This window comes from Salvia miltiorrhiza, chromosome 1 (assembly GCF_028751815.1).
Source record: "Salvia miltiorrhiza cultivar Shanhuang (shh) chromosome 1, IMPLAD_Smil_shh, whole genome shotgun sequence".
Lineage (NCBI taxonomy): Eukaryota > Viridiplantae > Streptophyta > Magnoliopsida > Lamiales > Lamiaceae > Salvia > Salvia miltiorrhiza.
In genome coordinates, this window is record NC_080387.1 from 66,333,642 (window position 1) to 66,359,984 (window position 26,343).

A 26,343-nucleotide genomic window follows, 5' to 3' on the forward strand; every position below is an offset into this window, starting at 1 on the left:
TTGCTAAGCGTAGCCTTGATAGTTTTGGGAGCTCGAAGCATCTTTGTAAACTGTGGATTGGTGTTAATAAGATTGTCATCTCTTCTGCCGTGGATGTAAGCCCTTTAGTGGCTGAACCACGTAATCGCCGGTGCCATTTTAGATTTTATACTCTGTTTGTGTGTTCTTGCTTTGGTGTGATTCCACTGTTCTTTACAATGGAGTATATGTTAAACCTAGCAAACATGCATGCTGAAATAACTTAATTACCCCCCATTCCCCCAGCGTGATTAATTTGGAATAATCCATGCGCATGATTCAAATATATATCAAAGGCGGTGACACGCCAACGTATTTTAATCTTATGTCCTATGCAACTATTTCTTCATTTATAGCTATTGGCTTACTGCGGTACTATGTAAAAGTGGTCGGAGTGGAAAGAGAAAGCTGAAAATCTGTGGAGCTCCACCAATATTGCTATATTTTTTCTATACAGAGCTCCCTAAAAATGGACGAGAGAGAAAGAGAGAATTGAAAGCCTTTTGAACCAAAATGGAAATGATGATGAGCTGAGTTTGTCCTCATTTCCATGAATAGTTGGCAATAACAGAAGGACACCATTGCTTCGCGCAAGTCTCAACCAAGGGGTTGCAGCCAACCAGTTCAATAACTATAACAGATGATGCTTCAACCTTCTCATCATTTGATGCAAATCGAGGGATCTCTTCTAAATTATAGCAGTTTTTCATGGTTAGCCGCCTAAGCCGAGGGAACGTTCCATCTCCAGCCATCCACTGCACAACATCTGTATCTTCAACACAAAGATACCACAATCGCGAGAATACTATTCCATTTGCATCCCACTTTTCCCCTTGAAAGGCGTAGCATCGCAATACCAACTTTTCAAGATTAGGCAATTTAGCAATCTTGAACATCTCCATCCAAGAAAATCCAAATCCCTCCAAACTCAACTTTTGAAGACTAAATGTGGGAATTGAAAGAGTAAGAGGTAGGACTATAGGCTCAGGAAAGAGATCGGGATACACGACAACACTTTGAAGAGATCTTAGTTGATGGAGGCAGGATACATGATCAAACCAATTCAAGTACTCTGCAGCAGACTCAATTTGAACTCGTAGTTTCTCCAAGTTAGGCACACTTTGAAGAACCTTTGTACTACAACTTTGGACACCAACATCTAAAAGTTCTGCAAGCTTGGGCAAGATCGCTCCAATAGGAGGATCGGGTAGGTTTCTTCCCATGATTTGAAGATGCTTCAGTTCTTTCAAATCCCATATCTCCATAGGCAGACATGAACTGTCTACCATGGATTTGATTCTGAGATGTTGATGAATGATCAAGTATTGGAGGTTCCAAAAATTGGACACCGAGCAAGGGAGATTCGCATCACAAGTGAGGGCGAGGTATCTTAACAGAATCAGATTCACCAAATTTAGAGGGAATTCATAGAAACGGATACTCAGAGCATTTAGCACCCTCAGCAGCTCCCAATCCGAGCATATTGGCACTTGATATCGATGATACAGCCCCATGCATAGCACAGAACGGACAGCTGCAACGGATGCTATTGTGTTATGCACATCTTTAACCGCGAACAACACGTTCTGATGGATGGCAAGACAACGATGGGTTTCAACAAGTTCAATCGAACAATCTCCACAAGTATTCAAGATATGGAAAACCTTGTTTCTCTCAGCTTCTTTCTTAGTTAGATGCCTATAGGCACAATGGAGGGTGCAAGCTTTAGCCTCGCCGGTTATTGTGCTGATGAGGCGAACTACAACAAGATTGCACGAAGCTAAGAGATGGACTGCATTGAAGGAGGGCAAATCATAAAACCCCTCAGCCCACCATAAATTTCCAAACTTGGAACCCTTGATTAAATAATTTCGAGGAAAAGCTCCCATGTAGAGAAAGTTCATTTTCATATATTGAGGGATGCAATGGTAGGTTGGTAATAGTACCTCGTATAATTCATCAAGCGCATCCTCGAAAACTGAATTTCGCATCTCGGCTACCTGGTTCCAGTATTCTAGATTCTTCTGGACCTGGGATAGTTGGTTGGCAACCGTCAGTATTAGAAGAGGAAGACCTTCACAATTCTCCGCAATCTTCTTTCCAGCTTTCACAAGCTGAGGCGGACACCCTTGTTCATCAAAAACCGTCTTCCGCAGAAGATCCCAGCTTTCTTCTTGATCCATAAATCGCATCTTGTGAAAGTCAATACAGTGAAAATCTGCTGATATTCTGGCTGTCACCATGATCCGGCTTCCATTGTTTTCTACAGGAAAATAACTTCGAACTTCATGTAACAAATAAGTGTCAATTTCACCATCCAACACAATAAGAAATTTTCTACCAATCAAACTTCTCCGCGTATACTTCACTAAATCCTCATCCCTGCTCATAATTATTTTCTCGTTATCAACATTTACTTGAACTATAATAGCTCGCAAAATTTCTTCAGACTTACACTTTCCAACAAGCGTGACAAAGACCCGACATTCGAAGTTTGCTTTGACCAAGGAATCATGAAAAAGTTTTTTAGCAAGAGTAGTCTTACCGATACCCGGCATACCATCGATTCCAATTGTATACAATATTTGACCAAAATTTGCCACATCGATTTCGAAGGTTGAGTTGAATTCCTGATAATTCACATCTTCAATAAGCAGTTTTCTGATTTGGAGAAACTGGTCGGATAAACCAACCATCTCGCACTCGTTTCCACCAGAATCAGTTAAGGTCGTAACACCAGCAGCAGCAGCAACATTTTCTTCTTTATCAGAGGGCTTGTTTAATTCCATGATGTATTCGTGTTCCAAATAATTTGCGGTTTCAGCAAAGCGATGGATGTGTTGGGTTAAGTGGTGGAGGTTGAGAGAGAGTGCGCCATGGATTTGAGATTGCGAGAGAAACTGAGCTGAAGCATCGGATTCAATGGCATCTTCTAAACTGCGTGCTTCCTCTCTGATTCGTGCATCGGAAGCCATCACTCCTCTGCTGCTGTTTCTGATGTCGTCGTATGTTCTGAGTGCTTCCTGTAGCGATTCGACGCGCTCATGTGCAAATTCAAGGATTTCTCGAGTTGAAGAGGCGACTGAGATATGAGGAGAATTTAGAAGGCGGCGTATTGTGTCCTTGAGAGAAATCACAGCAACAAAAGCCATGAGGCTACAGATGTCGAGACGAATTCAAAGATTTATTGTAAGTTGATTTGTCGATGGTGGTGGGACTGAGTTGGGAAGGTTGGTGAAGCCGGCGGTTTGAACCCCCCTTAAGGAGAAAAAGAAAAGGACAACAACAATTTAACCTATTGTTTTACTGTATTTCTACCAAAATTAAATTAATACAATACGGTAATATTAAATTAAAAGATAACAAAAAAAGATCAAAAGTAAAATTGGAATCATAGTACGTTTTTTTAAAGACAATTAATACTATTTGACAGCATCGGTTCTCCAATCTCCACCTTTCTCTTCTTCGACCCCGCTGTCATCAACGACTTATCTTTGACGTCCCACAATCAACCATCGCCCAATCTTAGATCGAGTCTCTAAATCATCGTTGATCTTAGATTTCCGAGAAAGAAGATGGGAATGAGCGAGCCTGAAATTGAAACTTAAAAGATTTGACTCAGATTTGATCACGATTGGCGGAACATAGTGACATACTCCCTCCGTCCTGCAAAGCTTAAGCAATTTCTTTCCAACACAGTCTTTAAGGAGTTAGTATTTTATGTGTTAAGTGTGATATGCGAAAAACTGGAAAGATGAATAAAAAGAAAATCTTTTGTCATATAAGGAAAATGCTCAAGCTTCGCGGAACAACCCAAAAAAAATACTGCTCAAGTTTCGTGGGACGAAAAGAGTAATAGGAAGGATAGTTCGAGTTATGATGTTCTTATTTCCAATGCAAAATTTCAGTTAAGATGTAGTCTAATCTATATATGTATTAGAATTTGCAAATCAAGTTGTTTTTTAAACATTCTAATCGGATCCTCATGATCGATTATGAGTTATTATTTATATAGATGTATCTTGTTATACTATGTTTAAGTCTTAAGGTGTGTTTGCTTTTTATCTCTTCTTTTCCCATCCATCAAAGAGAACGCACCCTTAGTCTGAGTCCCTTGGTATTACTTATTGCCCCATGCTATCCATCTTCTAATCTCCCTTCCCTAGTTATGGTTTCTTAGCTTATCTATCCTTAATTAAGTTCGATCGTGATAGAGAGAAAGAGACGTCAAGATTGACTTTTGAGAGAGAGAGAACGAGGAAAATAATAGGATTAGGGGTTCAAATGTTTGAACCAAAAAATTAAGGACTAATTAATGCCTTAAGGGAGCGTTTACTTTGAAGGATTAGTTTTGATTGATAAAAATAGTAAGGTTAATTTTTTGTTTACTTTGATTGATGGAACTTTGAGATATCCCAAAGTCTTTGATTATTTATATCATGTAAATTAATTTTGCTTGATTCTTATCTCATTGAAAATGTGAGATTAGAGAAATCATATTCTTGATGATAAAAATACTCAATCATGCAGTAAATCAAGTGAAAATCGATTTTTATGCCAAAAATATGTTGAAACGCGGCCAAAACAGCACAAAACGGCCAACCACGCGACCTCGACGCGCGCCTGCGCATCCTGGCTGCGTGTATTTTTCTTTGTTTCGGCCCATTCTCTTTTGTCCGAGGTCCGATTTTTAATCCGTTTGCGCCCAAGAACTCATATCGATATGAACGTCAACTTTCATTTAGATCATTTTGTCAAATTAAGCTTCAATATTTCTGAAAATTCGCTCAAATAATATGGAAGTAACAAGTTCTCGACAATAAATTAATATACACTCAAATAAACCATCAAACACACAAAATCCTCACAACTAAGCATCAAATGTGACACACAAAGAGACAAAAGTGCATGTTTATCACAAATCAACTTTTACTGAGAATAGTATCACAGTCTCAATTTATTAAATCATATTCTTTTATTTGAACGTTTTATTTTAATAAGACTCTTTAAAATGAAATATTAATGTATAATAAACACTCTCACATAATTTATTAGTATTTAAATTAATTGTCACCGTAACTCGTAAATAATTATTTCTTTTCACTTAAAAGTTATCTTTATTTATCTCTTTTATTTTTATTGATAAATTTGTCATCTAACAAGGTTACTTTTTCTATTTATGATAAATTATTTATATTTCTTAATATTTATATATGTCGAAACCATATGATTCATTGAATTGAAATCGAGGAAATAAGTTCCTTAAATTCATGCGCACAATGTTTTTCAAAATAAAATAAAAAATTATTAACACTCTTGCAGCCCTATTAAAGTTATATCTAGAGAATTTTTAGTTAGTTGCCAAATAAATTATTTTAGAGCATTTTCACGGACCACTCTGTAATACAATGAATTTCACGTTATTGTAAAATACTATAGAGTTTTCTTATTTTCATCTCCAACCATCAATTCTACAATAGAATATTTTATTTTTATATTTTTACTATTAAATTATTTTATCCATATAATTATTATAGATCATATATATTTATATAAATAATTATATTTATAATTAAATAATTTTAAAATAAATTATTTAATGAAGTGAATAAAGAGTTTCACCAATTTAGAAAAGTGATGATACTGACTAGTGAATCAATTAAAATGAGAAGAGACGGGTCCATTAGTAGCAACGTGTATAAATATGTGAAAAATGTAAAGTTAATTTATTTTTAAAAATATATTAAGAAAATATTTTACGAACAAATAAAAAAATAAAGATATTTCGGAAACAAATAGAATACTGGAAAATAGCACAAGAGATAAGAATAGCAACTGGAAAATAGCACAAGAGATAAGAATAGCAGGCGTAGCAAGATGAACAGTGCAGGCTGGATGTAGCGATACGCTGTTTAATCTGTTGACAAAAACATAGGAGAAGGCGTGTTGTTGGAAAGTAACGCAAGTCTAGCAGTAGCCGGCGCCGCCATTCTAAAATCACCGTTGAAGTCGCAGATTTTGGGGTTTAGAACTTTAGATACAATCTATTAATCAGGAATAGCAATGGAGGCCTTTAAACACATTAGTGGGCCATAGCTGGAGGGCTAATACAACCAGAGCGTGTTTCATTGATGATCTAATTGAATTAAATGGGATTATTATATATAAAAAAGAAAAAAAAAACCTGTAAAAAATCCTTGAGAGTACAAGAGTTTGCATCATATTTTGAATTAAGAAAAATATTTTTAAAATTTTTAAATTATTAAATTTGTATTAAAAATGTCTCGCGTTCATTTTTTATTCTCAAATCATGATTTGATTCGTCGGATGCCACCGTATAATTTATATTTTATTTTTGTAAAATGCATGACACAAAAATACGTCGTTTTATGTCATATTATTTAAAAATTTAAGTCGATATTGGATAAACTGACCTTCAATACGATTGAATCAATTGACGTGATACAAAACACTGTTGTTTTTTAAATTGATATGACATTTAAAATAATAAAATATAAATTACATGGTGACATCCGGTGAGCCATGTCATGATTCTGGAGACCGAAAAATGAACGCATAACATTTTTGTTACAAATCTAATAGCTTGAGGTTTTGAAAATATTTCTTATAATTCAAAATATTTTTGATGAAACGGGTATAGTTTGAAGCTTAATATGATATTCAACCTAAATTTTAAAATGTAAGAAAATAAATATGCTAGCGACAACTTAATCATTAGAAAATAGTTAGATCTTGAAAATATATCATGCCACACCTTTTTTTAGTCTTCCAAAATTTGAGCATGATATTATCTTCTCACTTAATATTAGTACCATTGCATGTGTAATGTACGGCAAGCATCGACATTGAAAAATATTTTAAATATAAATAAATATAAATATTAATACAATTAAAATATAAGTAAATGTGTATTATTTTTAAAATAAAATAGTCCACACCAATTACACGATAAAGAACCTAAATTTAAAAATATATATATTTTCAACTGTTGAAATTAAATACCAATTAATTGATTTTAATTGATAATAAATGTAAATATATAGATTCATCAAAAATCAAAATAAATATAAATGATAATAATTCTCAGTTATGAATCACATAAATTTTTAAAGATTTACAAAACCACCTATTGCATATAGTTTAAGTACTATATTTTCTTGAATGCGTATCAATATATAAATTTTAAAAATAAAAAGTCTTCCCGACATTCCGAGTAGGGATGGCAATGGATCCGGGACCCGGTCCAGATCCGCGGATCCAGACCCTTTTTTCCGGATTTGGACCTTGCAAAATTTGGACCCGGCGGATCTGGACCGGATCTGGACCACTCTCTAAAAAACCGGATCCGGATCTGGAGTAGAAGGTATAAAACCCAGATCCGGTCCAGATCCGGCCCAGATCCGGATCTGGACCCGGTAATATTATAGATATAATATTTTTATTTTTTTAATTTTATCCAACCCTAAACATATCTAACTTTTGCAATTCAATTTCAAAATCAAAACCCTACTTCATCTAATCATCTCACGGTCTCACCTCACCTGCGCCGCTCACCTATCCTCCACGCCACCCGCGCCGCTCGCCTATCCTCCGGCCGGCGGCCGTGCACCTCCGAATCAGCCCCTCCGGCCTTCCCCACCTGAGAGCAGCAGCGTGAGCAGAGCAGCGTGAGCAGCAGGCAACGCCAATCCATCTACGGCCGCTCCATCTCCGTCCACCTTCGTCCACCTCCAGTCTCGGCCTTTCCCCCACCCGAAATCTGTGGACTTGAGCGGAGGCTCTGCTGCAGAGCAGGTTCTCGGCGTGAGCAGAGCAGCGCAAGGCAACGCCAATCCATCTCCGGCCGCTCCTCTCCGGCCGTTGCTCGTCCTCTCCGACCGCTCCTCTCCGGCCGCTGCTGATCCTCTCATCAGGTAAACCTTCATTCAGCTTTACTTTTGTTACTTTTGTTACTTTTGTTGTCTATTCAAATTTGTGTATCAATTCTTGTATATCACTAGATGATAAGTTGATGATGCATTTGTATTTAAGAATAATATCTGGAACATGTGATGTGGAGTTGTTGTTGCCTAGTGATGTTTTGTTAGCTAATCTTTATTTAGCAATTGGTGGCATATGTTGTGCTCTTGATTTTGATGAGATGATTCTGCTACTTGTGTTGTGGTTAATGCAATGTTATGTTATGGTTTATGATGTGCATTATATATTTGAGTTGTGTTTATCAGTAAGCATTGATGTGCTTGCAAAATTGGTTAGTTCTCATCGTTCTAGACTTCACTCTCAAACTGTGGAAGCATTGATGTGCTTGCAAAATTGGATGGTTGATGATATCAAAGGTAATACTTTACTTTTATGCTACTTTAAATTTTATTATTATTATCTCTTTTACTTGTATTCATAATATAATTTTTCTTTTTTCCAAGGTAAATTGGAGGACACACATTCTTATTCTATTGTTACCGAAGATTGTGATGAAGATGGAGATCAAATTGATTATATTGATATGGTATTTGATTTTAATCCATTTTATATTTTTTACAATTGAAATAAGTTTTATTTCTCATTATATCTTGTTCTTAATTTTTGTAGGATGTTGATGATGTCGAAAGTAGCTGCAATATGGAAGACATCTTTGAGGATTACAGAAATTGATCGTTTCAATATTATGATTATTATGTTCTCATTTTGGATTGTTTGGTTTTAAATGAATTATGATGTTCTTATTTATTTTGGATTGTTTAGTTTTAAATGGATTATGGTGTATTTTGTATTCTTGAATGATTGTTGAAACTTTAGACAATTGTTATGATTTTTATTTTAATGTTTAATTAGCTTAGAATTTATTTTTTAGAAAAATGATATGGATCTGGGTCTGGACCCGAGACCCTGTGGATCTTATGGATCTGGGTCTGGATCCCATTTTTTTGGATCCAATGGATCTGGACCGGATCTGGATCTAAGTAAAAAAACATGGATCTGGATCTGGACCAAGCAGGATCCGGTCCAGATCCGGCCCATTGCCATCCCTAATTCCGAGTCTCCGAGGGTGAACAACTGAACACCCTCAATGTTAAAGGTTTAATCTTCACTCCCAACCTCCCCACCTTCTCCCAACTCAAAAAGATAAGGAAGAAATCTATATCAAAAGTCTATTGCACAAAACATATTATAGAAATATATATTTGTATTGTGTAGACAAATCCAATATAATTGAGGTCAAATTAACGACAATTAAAATTAATTTAAATTTTAAAAAAATTGTAACTTTATTAAATATAAAATTAAATATATTAACCTTATATATGAACTTTTATATTTGATATGACTATGCAAATGTATTTAAGAAGAATGTTAACACAAACGCAGCTAGGCATAAATTAATTTAATACTGATTAGATAAATGAAATGAGCAGAAGCATTTCATTAATGGCACGCGCGCGAACAATATGCTCCTTCAAAACTGTTCAAGCGCCTAACAAAAAAGAAAACTGATGCAGCACCTCTATAAATAGATATGTAACCCAACACAAAGAAAGCGGTTGAAGAGAGCAAAGGTTGATCTCAAAATGTTTATCTCTATATTGCAAATGGCGATTCCTAGCATCCCCGCTTATAATCATCTCCATAAATTACACAGCAGCAAGTCTTCAAAACTTTCTAGTAGCTGCCTCCGCCTGCGTTGCTCCTCCCAACTAAATGCTGATCAACTCCAAATCCAACGACGATCTGGAAACTACAGTCCTTCCCGTTGGGATGTCGACTATATTCAATCACTCCAAAGTGATTATAAGGTATCATATACACATGCATCATCTCTCATTAATCAATACAAACTCCAAATTAAGCGATCTGCGTGTGTATATATGTATTCTAATAATAAGTGTTAATGTATATTAAACAATTATGTAGGAAGACAGGCATGTGAGAAGGGCTAGTGAGCTAATTATGCAAGTGAAGAAGATGCTGGAGAAAGAAACGGATCCCACTCGACAGCTTGAGTTGATTGATGAGTTGCAGAGGTTGGGTCTGTCTGAACATTTCCACAATGAATTCAAAGAAATCTTAAACTCTGGACATTTAGAAAATAAATATTACAAGAATGGTGAGATCATCACGCAAGAGGCTGGCAAAAAGAATTTGTACTCCACAGCTCTTGCATTCAGACTCCTTAGACAACATGGCTTTCAAGTTGCTCAAGGTTTTTTATATACATAATAAATGATGTTTTTTGTGTATTACCATAATTAATGCATTGTTCACAGTTAACATAATAAAGTTGGTTTGATTTCCTTGTTATTGGCAGAGGTGTTTGAATGTTTCAAGAACGAGGAGGGGGAGTTCAAAGCAAGCCTCAGGGACGACACCAGAGGATTGTTGCAACTCTATGAAGCTTCTTTCATGTTGACAGAAGGTGAAAACACACTCGACATAGCTAGAGAATTCGCTACCAAGATTCTGCAAGAAAAACTAGTAAATGATGAAATTGATGACAATAACCTTATAACATGGATACGCCATTCTTTGGAGATCCCAATTCATTGGAGCGTTGAAAGGGTAAATACAAGTGTATGGATTGATGCATATAAGAGAAGAGACGACATGAACCCAATAGTGTTGGAGCTTGCCATATTGGACTCCAACATTGTTCAACAGCTATATCAAGAAGAACTCAAACAGGACTTACAGTGAAGTGCTTGCAACATATATATCTATATTAAATCCTTGAATGAATGAATCTTGCATGATGCATATATATTTGTACGTAGGTGGTGGAGAAATACGAGCCTTGCGGAGAAACTTCCTTTCGTGAGGGACAGGCTTGTGGAATGCTACTTCTGGGGTGTTGGGGTGGTGCAGCCTCGTCAACATGGAATTGCAAGGATGGCTGTGGACAGATCCATCGCTCTAATAACAGTTATAGACGACATTTATGATGTGTATGGCACCTTAGAAGAACTCGAAAAATTCACAGACGTCATTCGAAGGTTAATTAATCAATCGATCAATCACATGTATATATATATATATATATATATCTTGGACTGAAATTGTGAGAGTTATATGATGATGAAACATCTCAGATGGGATATGAGTTCAATGGAACAACTCCCTAGTTACATGCAGCTGTGTTTTCTTGCATTGAACAACTTCATTAACGACACAGCCTATGATGTTCTGAAAGAGCAAGGTATCAACATCATCCCGTATCTGCGAAAATCGGTAGGGACGCACTCATTCATTTAGTGATTTAGCAAATTAATTAAGAAATGAAGTGGTACCAATGAATGAATTGCAGTGGAGGGATTTGTTGGAGGCATATCTGGTGGAGGCGAAGTGGTACCACAGCGGATACAAACCAAATCTGAAAGAGTATTTAGACAACGCGTGGATGTCAGTCGGAAACCCTGTTGTACTAAGCCATGCATTTTTCGGAGGAACAACTTCTCTTACAAAGGAGGCTCTCGACAGTTTTTACGGACACGATTTACTTCGTTGGTCATCAATGATTTTGAGGCTTGCTGATGATTTAGGAACCTCTGTGGTTAGTTATCTGTTAATTAATTTCTAGCTTCTGCACATGAATTATATGTATTGATGAAGCTATGGACAGGATGAGGTGAGCAGAGGCGACGTGCCGAAATCAATCCAGTGCTACATGAACGACAATAATGCATCAGAAGCGGAGGCGCGTGAGCACGTGAAATGGTTGATAGGGGAGACGTGGAAGAAGATGAACAAGGAGAGGGTGGCAACGGATTCTCCATTTTGTCAAGATTTTATAGAATGTGCAGTGGATCTGGGAAGAATGGGGCAGTATATGTACCACTATGGAGATGGGCATGGCATGCAACACTCTATCGTACACCAACAGATGGTTGCCAGCTTGTTCCACCCTTGTGTCTATGGCTAGCTCTAACCACCCACCACATATATATATATATTATGGAGTATATGTTAAACCTAGCAAACATGCATGCCCACTCCCCCAGCGTCATTAATTTGGAATAATCCATGCATGATTCAAATACATATCAAAGGCGGTGACACGCCAACGTATTTTAATCTTATGTCCTATGCAACTATTTCTTCATTTATAGCTATTGGCTTACTGCGGTACTATGTAAAAGTGGTCGGAGTGGAAAGAGAAAGCTGAAAATCTGTGGAGCTCCACCAATATTGCTATATTTTTTCTATACAGAGCTCCCTAAAAATGGACGAGACAGAAAGAGAGAATTGAAAGCCTAATTAACCTTTTGAACCAAAATGGAAATGATGATGAGCTGAGTTTGTCCTCATTTCCATGAATAGTTGGCAATAACACAAGGACACCATTGCTTCGCGCAAGTCTCAGCCAAGGGGTTGCAGTCAACCAGTTCAATAACTATAACAGATGATGCTTCAACCTTCTCATCATTAGATGCAAATCGCGGGATCTCTTCTATATTATAGCAGTTTTTCATGGTTAGCCGCCTAAGCCGAGGGAACGTTCCATCTCCGGCCATCCACTGCACAACATCTGTATCTTCAACACAAAGATACCACAATCTAGAGAATACTATTCCATTTGCATCCCACTTTTCTCCTTGAAAGGCGTAGCATCGCAATATCAGCTTTTCAAGATTAGCCAATTTAGCAATCTTGATCATCTCCATCCAAGAAAATCCAAATCCCTCCAAACTCAACTTTTGAAGACTAAATGTGGGAATTGAAAGAGTAAGAGGTAGGACTATAGGCTCAGGAAAGAGATCGGGATACACGACAACACTTTGAAGAGATCTTAGTTGATGGAGGCAGGATACATGATCAAACCAATTCAAGTACTCTGCAGCAGACTCAATTTGAACTCGTAGTTTCTCCAAGTTAGGCACACTTTGAAGAACCTTTGTACTACAACTTTGGACACCAACATCTAAAAGTTCTGCAAGCTTGGGCAAGATCGCTCCAATAGGAGGATCGGGTAGGTTTCTTCCCATGATTTGAAGATGCATCAGTTCTTTCAAATCCCATATCTCCATAGGCAGACATGAACTGTCTACCATGGATTTGATTCTGAGATGTTGATGAATGATCAAGTATTGGAGGTTCCAAAAATTGGACACCGAGCAAGGGAGATTCGCATCACAAGTGAGGGCGAGGTATCTTAACAGAATCAGATTCACCAAATTTAGAGGGAATTCATAGAAACGGATACTCAGAGCATTTAGCACCCTCAGCAGCTCCCAATCCGAGCATATTGGCACTTGATATCGATGATACAGCCCCATGCATAGCACAGAACGGACAGCTGCAACGGATGCTATTGTGTTATGCACATCTTTAACCGCGAACAACACGTTCTGATGGATGGCAAGACAACGATGGGTTTCAACAAGTTCAATCGAACAATCTCCACAAGTATTCAAGATATGGAAAACCTTGTTTCTCTCAGCTTCTTTCTTAGTTAGATGCCTATAGGCACAATGGAGGGTGCAAGCTTTAGCCTCGCCGGTTATTGTGCTGATGAGGCGAACTACAACAAGATTGCACGAAGCTAAGAGATGGACTGCATTGAAGGAGGGCAAATCATAAAACCCCTCAGCCCACCATAAATTTCCAAACTTGGAACCCTTGATTAAATAATTTCGAGGAAAAGCTCCCATGTAGAGAAAGTTCATTTTCATATATTGAGGGATGCAATGGTAGGTTGGTAATAGTACCTCGTATAATTCATCAAGCGCATCCTCGAAAACTGAATTTCGCATCTCGGCTACCTGGTTCCAGTATTCTAGATTCTTCTGGACCTGGGATAGTTGGTTGGCAACCGTCAGTATTAGAAGAGGAAGACCTTCACAATTCTCCGCAATCTTCTTTCCAGCTTTCACAAGCTGAGGCGGACACCCTTGTTCATCAAAAACCGTCTTCCGCAGAAGATCCCAGCTTTCTTCTTGATCCATAAATCGCATCTTGTGAAAGTCAATACAGTGAAAATCTGCTGATATTCTGGCTGTCACCATGATCCGGCTTCCATTGTTTTCTACAGGAAAATAACTTCGAACTTCATGTAACAAATAAGTGTCAATTTCACCATCCAACACAATAAGAAATTTTCTACCAATCAAACTTCTCCGCGTATACTTCACTAAATCCTCATCCCTGCTCATAATTATTTTCTCGTTATCAACATTTACTTGAACTATAATAGCTCGCAAAATTTCTTCAGACTTACACTTTCCAACAAGCGTGACAAAGACCCGACATTCGAAGTTTGCTTTGACCAAGGAATCATGAAAAAGTTTTTTAGCAAGAGTAGTCTTACCGATACCCGGCATACCATCGATTCCAATTGTATACAATATTTGACCAAAATTTGCCACATCGATTTCGAAGGTTGAGTTGAATTCCTGATAATTCACATCTTCAATAAGCAGTTTTCTGATTTGGAGAAACTGGTCGGATAAACCAACCATCTCGCACTCGTTTCCACCAGAATCAGTTAAGGTCGTAACACCAGCAGCAGCAGCAACATTTTCTTCTTTATCAGAGGGCTTGTTTAATTCCATGATGTATTCGTGTTCCAAATAATTTGCGGTTTCAGCAAAGCGATGGATGTGTTGGGTTAAGTGGTGGAGGTTGAGAGAGAGTGCGCCATGGATTTGAGATTGCGAGAGAAACTGAGCTGAAGCATCGGATTCAATGGCATCTTCTAAACTGCGTGCTTCCTCTCTGATTCGTGCATCGGAAGCCATCACTCCTCTGCTGCTGTTTCTGATGTCGTCGTATGTTCTGAGTGCTTCCTGTAGCGATTCGACGCGCTCATGTGCAAATTCAAGGATTTCTCGAGTTGAAGAGGCGACTGAGATATGAGGAGAATTTAGAAGGCGGCGTATTGTGTCCTTGAGAGAAATCACAGCAACAAAAGCCATGAGGCTACAGATGTCGAGACGAATTCAAAGATTTATTGTAAGTTGATTTGTCGATGGTGGTGGGACTGAGTTGGGAAGGTTGGTGAAGCCGGCGGTTTGAACCCCCCTTAAGGAGAAAAAGAAAAGGACAACAACAATTTAACCTATTGTTTTACTGTATTTCTACCAAAATTAAATTAATACAATACGGTAATATTAAATTAAAAGATAACAAAAAAAGATCAAAAGTAAAATTGGAATCATAGTTCAATCTTAGCTTATCTATCCATCTTCTAATCTCCCTTCCCTAGTTATGGTTTCTTAGCTTATCTATCCTTAATTAAGTTCGATCGTGATAGAGAGAAAGAGACGTCAAGATTGACTTTTGAGAGAGAGAGAGTCACTGAGAGAGAACGAGGAAAATAATAGGATTAGGGGTTCAAATGTTTGAACCAAAAAATTAAGGACTTATTAATGCCTTAAGGGAGCGTTTACTTTGAAGGATTAGTTTTGATTGATAAAAATAGTAAGATTAATTTTTTGTTTACTTTGATTGATGGAACTTTGAGATATCCCAAAGTCTTTGATTATTTATATCATGTAAATTAATTTTGCTTGATTCTTATCTCATTGAAAATGTGAGATTAGAGAAATCATATTCTTGATGATAAAAATACTCAATCATGCAGTAAATCAAGTGAAAATCGATTTTTATGCCAAAAATATGTTGAAACGCGGCCAAAACAGCACAAAACGGCCAACCACGCGACCTCGACGCGCGCCTGCGCATCCTGGCTGCGTGTATTTTTCTTTGTTTCGGCCCATTCTCTTTTGTCCGAGGTTCGATTTTCAATCCGTTTGCGCCCAAGAACTCATATTGAGATGAACGTCAACTTTCATTTAGATCATTTTGTCAAATTAAGCTTCAATATTTTTGAAAATTCGCTCAAATAATAAGGAAGTAACAAGTTCTCGACAATAAATTAATATACACTCAAATAAACCATCAAACATACAAAATTCTCACAACTAAGCATCAAATGTGACACACAAAGAGACAAAAGTGCATGTTTATCACAAATCAACTTTTACTGAGAATAGTATCACAGTCTCAATTTATTAAATCATATTCTTTTATTTGAACGTTTTATTTTAATAAGACTCTTTAAAATGAAATATTAATGTATAATAAACACTCTCACATAATTTATTAGTATTTAAATTAAATGTCACCGTAACTCGTAAATAATTATTTCTTTTCACTTAAAAGTTATCTTTATTTATCTCTTTTATTTTTATTGATAAATTTGTCATCTAACAAGGTTACTTTTTCTATTTATGATAAATTATTTATATTTCTTAATATTTATATACGTCGAAACCATATGATTTATTGAATTGAAATCGAGGAAATAAGTTCCTTAAATTCATGCGCACAATGTTTTTCAAAATAAAATAAAAAATTATAAGAATAGATCCATCACCGACGGCGACGGCGACGGCGACGACAACTTCTCCTGCTTTCACAAATATCAAGGACGAATATTTTGAGTATGCATATAAACAACTTCTCCTGCTTTTACAAATGACAGGTTTACATAACGAACCCTTTTCATATAAATTTCAAATTTGGTTGTGGATCAAAAAGATTGGAATAACTAAAAATATGTATATTTATGAGTGTCTTCACTCTCTATAGTCATAATTAACACTCTTGCAGCCCTATTAAAGTTATATCGAGAGAATTTTTAGTTAGTTGCCAAATAAATTATTTTAGAGCATTTTCACGGACCACTCTGTAATACAATGAATTTCACGTTATTGTAAAATACTATAGAGTGATCTTATTTTCATCTCCAACCATCAATTCTACAATAGAATATTTTATTTTTATATTTTTACTATTAAATTATTTTATCCATATAATTATTATAGATCATATATATTTATATAAATAATTATATTTATAATTAAATATTTTTAAAATAAATTATTTAATAAAGTGAATAAAGAGTTTCACCAATTTAGAAAAGTGATAATATAAAAAGTGATGATACTGACTAGTGAATCAATTAAAATGAGAAGAGACGGGTCCATTAGTAGCAACGTGTATAAATATGTGAAAAATGTAAAGTTAATTTATTTTAAAAAATATACTCCCTCCGTCCGCCAAAATTATGTAAAAAATACTATATTTGGCGTCCGCCAAGATTATGTCACTTTCCTTTTATGGCAATGGTCCCACCATCTTCTTTAATATTTTATCCTTACTAACACTCTTTATTTACAAAAAACTCACTCAAAACTCAATCTCAACCACACATCTCATAAAGTGGTGGAACCATTTCTCCACTACATCAAATTCATCACTAATTTTATTAAATCCCGTGCCCAAGCAATTTTACATAATTTTGGCGGACGGAGGGAGTATTAAGAAAATATTTTAGGAACAAATAAAAAAATAAAGATATTTCAGAAACAAATAGAATACTGGAAAATAGCACAAGAGATAAGAATAGCAGGCGTAGCAAGATGAACAGTGCAGGCTGGATATAGCGATACGCTGTTTAATTTGTTGACAAAAACATAGGAGAAGGCGTGTTGTTGGAAAGTAACGCATGTCTAGCAGTAGCCGGCGCCGCCATTCTAAAATCACCGTTGAATTTGCAGATTTTGGGGTTTAGAACTTTAGATACAATCTCTATTAATCAGGAATAGCAATGGAGGCCTTTAAACACATTCGTGGGCCATAGCTGGAGGGCTAATACAACCAGAGCGTGTTTCATTGATGATCTAATTGAATTAAATGGGATTATTATATATATATAAAAAAAAAAAAAAAACCTATAAAAAATCCTTGAGAGTACAAGAGCAAACATCATATTTTGAATTAGGAAAAATATTTTTAAATTTTTTAAATTATTAAATTTGTATTAAAAATGTCTTGCGTTCATTTTTTATTCTCAAATCATTATTTGATTCGTCGGATGCCACCGTATAATTTATATTTTATTTTTGTAAAATGCATGACACAAAAATACGTCGTTTTATGTCATATCATTTAAAAATTTAAGTCGATATTGGATAAACTGACCTTCAATACGATTGAATCAACTGACGTGATACAAAACACTGTTGTTTTTTTAAATTGATATGGCATTTAAAACAATAAAATATAAATTACATGGTGACATCCGGCGAGCCATGTCATGATTCTGGAGACCGAAAAATGAACGCATAACATTTTTGTTACAAATCTAATAGCTTGAGGTTTGAGAATATTTCTTATAATTCAAAATATTTTTGATGAAACGGGTATAGTTTGGAGTTTAATATGATATTCAACCTAAATTTTAAAATGTAAGAAAATAAATATGCTCAAAAATTTTCTATGCTAGCAACAAATTAATCATTAGAAAATAGTTAGATCTTGAAAATATATCATGCCACACCTTTTTTTAGTCTTCCAAAATTTGAGCACGATATTATCTTCTCACTTAATATTAGTACCATCGACATTGAAAAATATTTTAAATAAATAAATATAAATATTAATACAATTAAAATATAAGTAAATGTGTATTATTTTTAAAATAAAATAGTCCACACCAATTACTCAATAAAGAACCTAAATTTAAAAATATATAAATTTTCAACAGTTGAAATTAAATACCAATTAATTGATTTTAATTGATAATAAATGTAAATATATAGATTCATCAAAAATCAAAATAAATATAAATGATAATAATTCTCAGTTATGAATCACATAAATTTTTTAAGATTTACAAAACCACCTATTGCATATAGTTTAAGCACTATATTTTCTTGAATGCGTATCAATATATAAATTTTAAAAATAAAAAGTCTTCCCGACATTCCGACTCTCCGAGGGTGAACAACTTAACACCCTCAATGTTAAAGGTTTAATCTTCACTTCCCACCTTCTCCCAACTCAAAAAGATAAGGAAGAAATCTATATCAAAAGTCTATTGCACAAAACATATTATAGAAATATAGATTTGTATTGTATAGACAAATCCAATATAATTGAGGTCAAATTAACGACAATTAAAATTAATTTAAATTTTATAAAAATTGTAACTTTATTAAATATAAAAGGAAAAATTGCGCCTAAATACACAAACTTTGCCGAAAATCCATTTTTGACGCGATTCTAGGATTTTACATTTTAATACACCAATTTAAGAAGTTGTTCAATTTTGACACAATTTTGAATTCCGACGACTGAGATATTGACGTGGCAGCCGGAATCGCCACGTCATCGCCACGTCACACACACACTCCACCCTCTCTCTCTCACACCCCACTCTCTCTCTCTCCACACGTCAGCTTCCCCCCACCCCCAGTCGGACCCTTCCCCTCCCCCAGAACCGCGTCGCACCGCCGCCGTCGAGCCCCCAACCGCAAACCCTCCCTCCCGCCGTCAGCCACTTCCCCATCCCAGAACCGCGTCGCACCCGCCGCCCCTGCTCTTCCCCACCACCACACCTCTTCCTCCACCGCCTTTCCCCACCACCATCACAGATCCGCCGCCCCTGCTCTTCCCCACCACCACACCTCTTCCTCCACCGCCTTTCCCCACCACCATCACAGATCCGCCGCCCCTGCTCTTCCCTACCACCACACCTCTTCCTCCACCGCCTTTCCCCACCACCATCACAGATCCGTCGCCCCTGCTCTTCCCCACCACCACACCTCTTCCTCCACCGCCTTTCCCCACCACCATCACAGATCCGCCGCCCCTGCTCTTCCCCACCACCACACCTCTTCCTCCACCGCCTTCCCCACCACCGCACTCCCCACGACTCTCTCCCTCCACCGCCCTTCCCCACCAATAAAATCGACAAGGGATTAGGGCTCTATTTCTCCTCAAATCCAAAACCCAAAACCCGAATTCACCTCTGCAACTCCCCGCCTGCCCACGCTTCTTCTCCAGGCCCCTCTGCTGGGGCGGCGGATATGTGATGGTGGTGGGGAAAGGAAGTGGAGGAAGAGATGTGGTGGTGGGGAGAGCAGGGGCGGCAGTGGAAGATGTGGTGAGAGAGAGTGATGGTGGTGGGGGAAGCCGGTGGTGGAAGAGGCGGTTCGACGCAATTCTGGGGAGGGGGAGGGTCCGATCGGGGGGTGGGGGGAAGCTGACGTGTAGAAAGAGAGAGAGAGAGTGGGTGTGAGAGAGAGGGTGGAGTGTGTGTGTGTGTGTGTGACATGGCGATTCCGGCTGCCACGTCAATATCCCGGTCGCCGGAATTCAAAATTGTGTCAAAATTGAACAACTTTTTAAATTGGTGTATTAAAATGTAAAATTCTGAAATCGCGTCAAAAGTGAATTTTCGACAAAGTTTGTGTATTTAGGTGCAATTTTCCCAATATAAAATTAAATATATTAACCTTATGTGAACTTTTAAATTTGATTTGACTATGCAAATGTATTTAAGAAGAATGTTAACACAAACGCAGCTAGGCATAAATTAATTTACTAATACTGATTAGCATAAATGAAATGAGCAGAAGCATTTCATTAATGGCACGTGCGCGAACAATATGTTCCTTCAAAACTGTTCAAGTACCTAACGAAAAAGGAAACTGATGCAGCACCTCTATAAATAGATGTGTAACCCTACACAAAGAAAGCGGTTGAAGAGAGCAAAGGTTGATCTCAAAATGTCTATCTCTATATTGCAAATGGCGATTCCTAGCAGCCCCGCTTATAATCATCTCCATAAATTACATAGCAGCAAGTCTTCAAAACTTTCTAGTAGCTGCCTCCGCCTGCGTTGCTCCTCCCAACTAAATGCTGATCAACTCCCAATCCAACGACGATCTGGAAACTACAGTCCTTCCCGTTGGGATGTCGACTATATTCAATCACTCCAAAGTGATTATAAGGTATCATATACACATGCATCATCTCTCATTAATCAATACAAATTAATTAACTCCAAATTAAGTGATCTGCGTCTATATATATGTATTCTAATAACAAGTGTTAATATATATATATATCTAATAATTTGAGTAGGAAGAAAGGCATGCGAGAAGGACTAGTGAGCTAATTATGCAAGTGAAGAAGATGCTGGAGAAAGAAACGGATCCCACTCGACAGCTTGAGTTGATTGATGAGTTGCAGAGGTTGGGTCTGTCTGAACATTTCCACAATGAATTCAAAGAAATCTTAAACTCTGGATATTTAGAAAATAAATATTACAAGAATGGTGAGATCATCACGCAAGAGGCTGGCAAAAAGAATTTGTACTCCACAGCTCTTGCATTCAGACTCCTTAGACAACATGGCTTTCAAGTTGCTCAAGGTTTTTTATATACATAATAAATGATGTTTTTTGTGTATTACCATAATTAATGCATTGTTCACAGTTAACATAATAAAGTTGGTTTGATTTCCTTGTTATTGGCAGAGGTGTTTGAATGTTTCAAGAACGAGGAGGGGGAGTTCAAAGCAAGCCTCAGGGACGACACCAGAGGATTGTTGCAACTCTATGAAGCTTCTTTCATGTTGACAGAAGGTGAAAACACACTCGACATAGCTAGAGAATTCGCTACCAAGATTCTGCAAGAAAAACTAGTAAATGATGAAATTGATGACAATAACCTTATAACATGGATACGCCATTCTTTGGAGATCCCAATTCATTGGAGCGTTGAAAGGGTAAATACAAGTGTATGGATTGATGCATATAAGAGAAGAGACGACATGAACCCAATAGTGTTGGAGCTTGCCATATTGGACTCCAACATTGTTCAACAGCTATATCAAGAAGAACTCAAACAGGACTTACAGTGAAGTGCATGCAGCATATATCTATCTATCTATCTATCTATCTATCTATATTAAAATCTTGAATGAATGAATCTTGCACGATGCATATATATTTGTGCGTAGGTGGTGGAAAAATACGAGCCTTGCGGAGAAGCTCCCCTTCGCGAGAGACAGGCTTGTGGAGTGCTACTTCTGGAGTGTTGGGGTGGTGCAGCCTCGTCAACATGGAATTACAAGGATGGCTGTGGCCAAATCCATCGCTCTTCTAACAGTTATAGACGATGTTTATGATGTGTATGGCACCTTAGAAGAGCTCGAACAATTCACAGACGTCATTCGAAGGTTAATTAATCAATCGATCAATCACATGTATATATATATATATATATCTTGGACTGAAATTGTGAGAGTTATATGATGATGAAAAATCTCAGATGGGATATGAGTTCAATGGAACAACTCCCTAGTTACATGCAGCTGTGTTTTCTTGCATTGAACAACTTCATTAACGACACAGCCTATGATGTTCTGAAAGAGCAAGGTATCAACATCATCCCGTATCTGCGAAAATCGGTACGTGCATTTGTTCATCCATTTAAAGATAAGCAATTAAATTAAGAAATGCATTAATTGCAGTGGACGGATATGGTGGAGGGATTTCTGGTAGAGGCAGAGTGGTACCACAGAGGATACAAACCAAGTCTAGAAGAGTATCTGAACAACGGATGGATGTCAAGCGGAAACGGTGTTGCACTAACCCATGCATTTTTCGGAGTAACAACTTCTCTTACAAAGGAGATTATCCACACTTTTTACGGATACCACGAAATAGTCCGTTTGTCATCAATGATTCTGCGGCTTGCTGATGATTTGGCAACCTTTGCAGTTAGTTGCAAGCAATATTATTCATTATTTCTTGCTTCTTAATTTACAATTATGTACTAATTAATTATGGACAGGATGAGGCGCACAGAGGCGAGGTGGCGAAATCAATCCAGTGCTACATGGATGATAATAATGCTTCGGAAGAAGAGGCGCGAGAGCACATGAAATGGTTGATAGAGGAGACGTTGAAGAAGATGAACAAGGAGAGGGTAGCGACGGATCACCCATTCTCGCAAGATTTTATAGAATGTGCATTGGGTATGGGGAAAATGGCGCAGTATATGTACCACTATGGAGATGGGCATGGGAGGCAACAATCTATCATACACCAACAGATGGGTGTCTGCTTGTTCCACCCTTTTGCCTAGCTACCTACGCCCGCATACTATATAGTATTATTAATAAGTATGATAAACCTAAGAAACATGCATGCTGAAATAATTAGAAGAAATTACAAGAGGTTAAACATTAAACAACAATTTGCGTAGACATATCGATTAATGTTCAGCCTAAAAAATGATTCTAGTACTCATTCTCCTCCTAAACACATACCTAGTCATATATGCTAATTACCCAAACTCATTTAAATTTATAAAATATTTAATTAGTTAAAAATAAATTGTTAAAATGGTTGGTTATGTGTTAAGCAATCGAAAATAGATGGAGAATCATTATTTAATCATATTAGTAAAATTATTAGACGCACGATTGGCTAAGAAATTGTTCACTAAAAATAACAACTATCAACTTAAAAAGAGTTAAATGCATCTAAATTTACGAACATAGTCAAAATCCATTTTTAGCACGAATTTTCAAAAATTCATTTTTATAGATCAACTTTGAGACTTTGTTCAATTTTAACAACGATTCATTTTCAGCAATTTAAAAATACATGTGGTACTGACGTGTAGGGCTTATTACCTTTTATCTTCCAACCTATCAGTCTTCCCATGTGTTTTGGGGAAGGTAGCGAGCCTATTCAAAGTTCCACGAGTATTTTTAAATCGTCGAAGATGAATCATTGTTAAAATTGAATAGGGTCTCAAAGTTGATGTATAAAAATGAATTTTTGAAAATTCTGTGTTAAAAATGGATTTGACTAAAGTTTGTAAATTTAATTAGATGCATTTAACCCACTTAAAATTACAACTTTTAATTTTTAACCTGATTATTCGTTTTATACAACACAATCAATTTTAAAATGATAAAAAAAAAAAAAATAATAAAAAAATATGTAAACTAAAGTGTAAATCTTCTAAAATTCCGTATATATCATCACATGTAAGATTAAAAATCAATCAAGAATCATATTTAAAATATTTAAAATAAAATTCATAATATGAATTAGAATTCTAATCATACTCAAACAATTAAACGATATACGATTTGGAAAAGTAAATCATAGGATGAGATTTAGTGTCCCACAATTTTATATGTATATATAATTATTATTTTAATAATAATTTTTATAAAAACAAAATTTATTATAATACTGTGAATTATATTTAACTTTTATTTAAAAAAAATTTGAAAAAAATATATACTATAACTTTTAATTTATCAACCTACTATAAGCTAATAAAAGTGAAATTAAATGATAAAAAATAATTATATACCCTAATTTGATGGAATAAACCCTAGTTAATAATCATAAAATTAAACTAAAGCATACAAAATTGAAATTAGAGAAAAAATATATAAGAAAATATATAAAATTAAAAATGGAACACAAAGTGAGACATCAAACGTTGTACATTGAATCTCAATCCATAAACCATACTCCCTCCGTCCCACTTATCTTAATACACTTTCCTTTTTAGTTTGTCTCATTTATAATGATATTTCTAAAAATAATATTTGATCTCTATATTTTCTATACATATTAAATAAATGGTCTCTATCTATTTTACATTTTTAATAGCTAGTACCTTATTCTAAATTTTCATGCCTAAAGTAAATGTGTCGTTTAGAGAGTATTAAATACTACTACTAGCAATGAGAAACTAATAGATATTGAAGTCCAATAATCAAATTGTAAAACGTACGCTTCAAAAAAAAAATGTAAAACGTGTATGAATGAGAATGATAAGTTACGAATGAATGAAGTTTGAGGAAAATGAAATGATGAGATTATACACTAGACCATGTAGGCAAGTTCTATTTTTCTACTATATATAAGATATTTATATATTACTATAATGGAAGAAATCTATAATGTCATTTTAGATATAAATGAAAACAGAGGTCATAATTATGAGTAACTAACTATGGTGGCTTGATTTAATAGATGCTTTAATATTAATAAATTAACTACCATATACCGAAATTACACGTAGGGAGAAGTTCAATTACAATAAAAATTTAAAATAAGAATGTAGAATTATTTTTAATTATTGGAATATGAAGATTTACAGTGAATATATCATTTTGACGGATGAATACATCATTTGGATTCGAATCCTGAAAAAAAGTGATTTTTTTTTCTAATACACAATAAATGCAGTAACTTTACACGCAAGTGCAATGTTCTTAGTTCTCATTTTAAATTGTGATTTTCACTATAAGTATATTATTATTAAATTGCGATTTTATTAGAAAAAGAAAAGAAAAAACCTAAAAACAACCCTTGAAAGCACAGAAGAAGCAGACTAAGGGCCAAGCCTCATTAAAACCTTTTCACAGAAAACCCAGTGGGAAAAACCGTGAAAAGGAAAAAGAGTACTCGTCTAAAAAACAAAAGAGGAAAAAAAGGGAAGAGCGGAAGGGAAAGTTTCCGGAACTCCGGCCTAACCATCGTCCCCAAACAATCCCGGCTCTTACCCAGCGAAGATAAGCTACACGGCCGGTTAGGCGCCGTCGCCGTGAGCTGAAGCAAACTCAAATCAAAAATAAAGAAAACTGTACAGCCGGTTATACGCCGTCGCCGTAAGTTCTCGACATCCTCCAACACAAAAAGCCAAATCAAAAAGAGAACTACACGGCCGATTATACGCCGTCGCCGTGAGCTCTCCAAAACCTTCGACCCCAACAAAAGCACTACACGGCCGGTTATACGCCGTCGCCGGTAGTGCCCCATGAAACCAAACCGGTCCTTCAAACCGACCGGCTGAAGCTTTCTACCGCTGAGACACCAGTGCCAAGGAAAAAACTGATCACCAAGTGATCGATGAAAAGTCTGAACCAACTGAAGCATGCGTACCAGCTGTTCGACAGAAGTCTTGAGAATTTCGGTGCGTTCAGGACCTTTCCTTCGCAGTATGAAATGCGATGCCATCACTTCCAACACACCCATCGTTGCCACAAACCCAGCGATCATGCTGCTCCACTCGGAAAGAAAGCTGCTAAAGTAGCAGCTCAACACCCAAGCGACGATCGAGCAATAAGCGCCAATGAACCGCTCCGTGCAAGCACGTAGACGAGGCTCCCACTTAAAACCAACAAACATATCACCGCCCTTCCTCAAACCCAAAGACCGTGTGAGCCTCGGACCTCTCCCTCTACATCTTGAAGCGAAGATGACTATGAACTGCCATATCCATACGAACTGCATTCTTAATCTCATTGATCTCATGAGGCCACCATCCCTCAATTCTGTTGTCATTCGCCATAATATCCGCCGCTTTATTTCCCTCACGATAAATGTGAGTTATTTGGAGATTAAAATCTCCAAGCAATCTAAGCACCTCCCTCCAAGCCGCAAAGTATCTCCAAGGGACCGAAGTGGAACGGTTATGAAGA

The 26,343-nt window shown here is 36.4% G+C and overlaps 4 protein-coding genes and 1 long non-coding RNA gene across 6 annotated transcripts; 3 read left to right on the forward strand and 2 right to left on the reverse strand.

Annotated features, from left to right (window-relative positions):
• Positions 1–409: 409 nt before the first annotated feature.
• LOC131005149 (putative late blight resistance protein homolog R1A-10) lies at positions 410–3,346 on the reverse strand. The gene is made up of 2 exons (XM_057931966.1): positions 2,564–3,346; positions 410–2,281 (listed from the first exon to the last, which is right to left on the reverse strand). Exons 1-2 carry the CDS (start codon positions 3,168–3,170, stop codon positions 561–563), a joined length of 2,328 nt encoding a protein of 775 aa, XP_057787949.1. The 5' UTR covers positions 3,171–3,346; the 3' UTR covers positions 410–560.
• Positions 3,347–7,258: 3,912 nt separating this feature from the next.
• Positions 7,259–8,867, forward strand: LOC131005151 (uncharacterized). 2 transcript variants are annotated; one of them, XR_009095208.1, is made up of 3 exons: positions 7,259–7,952; positions 8,463–8,545; positions 8,629–8,867. It is a non-coding gene; the product is annotated as an uncharacterized LOC131005151 (long non-coding RNA). The 2 variants fall into 2 exon arrangements; XR_009095207.1 differs by lacking the exon at positions 7,259–7,952 and adding an exon at positions 8,291–8,375.
• Positions 8,868–9,588: 721 nt separating this feature from the next.
• LOC131005153 (cineole synthase 1, chloroplastic-like) lies at positions 9,589–12,107 on the forward strand. Its single transcript, XM_057931970.1, has 7 exons — positions 9,589–9,830; positions 9,949–10,237; positions 10,343–10,724; positions 10,806–11,024; positions 11,121–11,259; positions 11,336–11,581; positions 11,651–12,107. The coding sequence occupies exons 1-7, from the start codon at positions 9,606–9,608 to the stop codon at positions 11,948–11,950; spliced, it is 1,800 nt and encodes a 599-aa protein (XP_057787953.1). The 5' UTR covers positions 9,589–9,605; the 3' UTR covers positions 11,951–12,107.
• Positions 12,108–12,170: 63 nt separating this feature from the next.
• LOC131005152 (putative late blight resistance protein homolog R1A-10) lies at positions 12,171–15,105 on the reverse strand. The gene is made up of 2 exons (XM_057931969.1): positions 14,336–15,105; positions 12,171–14,053 (listed from the first exon to the last, which is right to left on the reverse strand). The coding sequence occupies exons 1-2, from the start codon at positions 14,940–14,942 to the stop codon at positions 12,333–12,335; spliced, it is 2,328 nt and encodes a 775-aa protein (XP_057787952.1). The 5' UTR covers positions 14,943–15,105; the 3' UTR covers positions 12,171–12,332.
• A 5,478-nt stretch (positions 15,106–20,583) lies between these two features.
• Positions 20,584–23,224, forward strand: LOC131005154 (sabinene synthase 1, chloroplastic-like). Its single transcript, XM_057931971.1, has 7 exons — positions 20,584–20,831; positions 20,965–21,253; positions 21,359–21,740; positions 21,844–22,062; positions 22,155–22,293; positions 22,357–22,605; positions 22,680–23,224. Exons 1-7 carry the CDS (start codon positions 20,607–20,609, stop codon positions 22,971–22,973), a joined length of 1,797 nt encoding a protein of 598 aa, XP_057787954.1. The 5' UTR covers positions 20,584–20,606; the 3' UTR covers positions 22,974–23,224.
• The last annotated feature ends 3,119 nt before the right edge of the window (positions 23,225–26,343 follow it).

Bases quoted from the DNA above. Each gene is read 5' to 3' on its own strand.
- LOC131005152 (XM_057931969.1), bottom strand. From the start codon at position 14,942: ATGGCTTTTGTTGCTGTGATTTCTCTCAAGGACACAATACGCCGCCTT. The intron at 14,054-14,335 runs GTAAGACTACTC...ATTTTCCTGTAG, and splicing joins CGATGGTATGCCGGGTATCG to AAAACAATGGAAGCCGGATC.
- LOC131005153 (XM_057931970.1), top strand. From the start codon at position 9,606: ATGTTTATCTCTATATTGCAAATGGCGATTCCTAGCATCCCCGCTTAT. The intron at 10,725-10,805 runs GTGAAGTGCTTG...ATTTGTACGTAG, and splicing joins GAACTCAAACAGGACTTACA to GTGGTGGAGAAATACGAGCC. The intron at 11,582-11,650 runs GTTAGTTATCTG...AGCTATGGACAG, and splicing joins ATGATTTAGGAACCTCTGTG to GATGAGGTGAGCAGAGGCGA.
- LOC131005154 (XM_057931971.1), top strand. From the start codon at position 20,607: ATGTCTATCTCTATATTGCAAATGGCGATTCCTAGCAGCCCCGCTTAT. The intron at 21,254-21,358 runs GTTTTTTATATA...TGTTATTGGCAG, and splicing joins TGGCTTTCAAGTTGCTCAAG to AGGTGTTTGAATGTTTCAAG. The intron at 22,606-22,679 runs GTTAGTTGCAAG...AATTATGGACAG, and splicing joins ATGATTTGGCAACCTTTGCA to GATGAGGCGCACAGAGGCGA.
- LOC131005149 (XM_057931966.1), bottom strand. From the start codon at position 3,170: ATGGCTTTTGTTGCTGTGATTTCTCTCAAGGACACAATACGCCGCCTT. The intron at 2,282-2,563 runs GTAAGACTACTC...ATTTTCCTGTAG, and splicing joins CGATGGTATGCCGGGTATCG to AAAACAATGGAAGCCGGATC.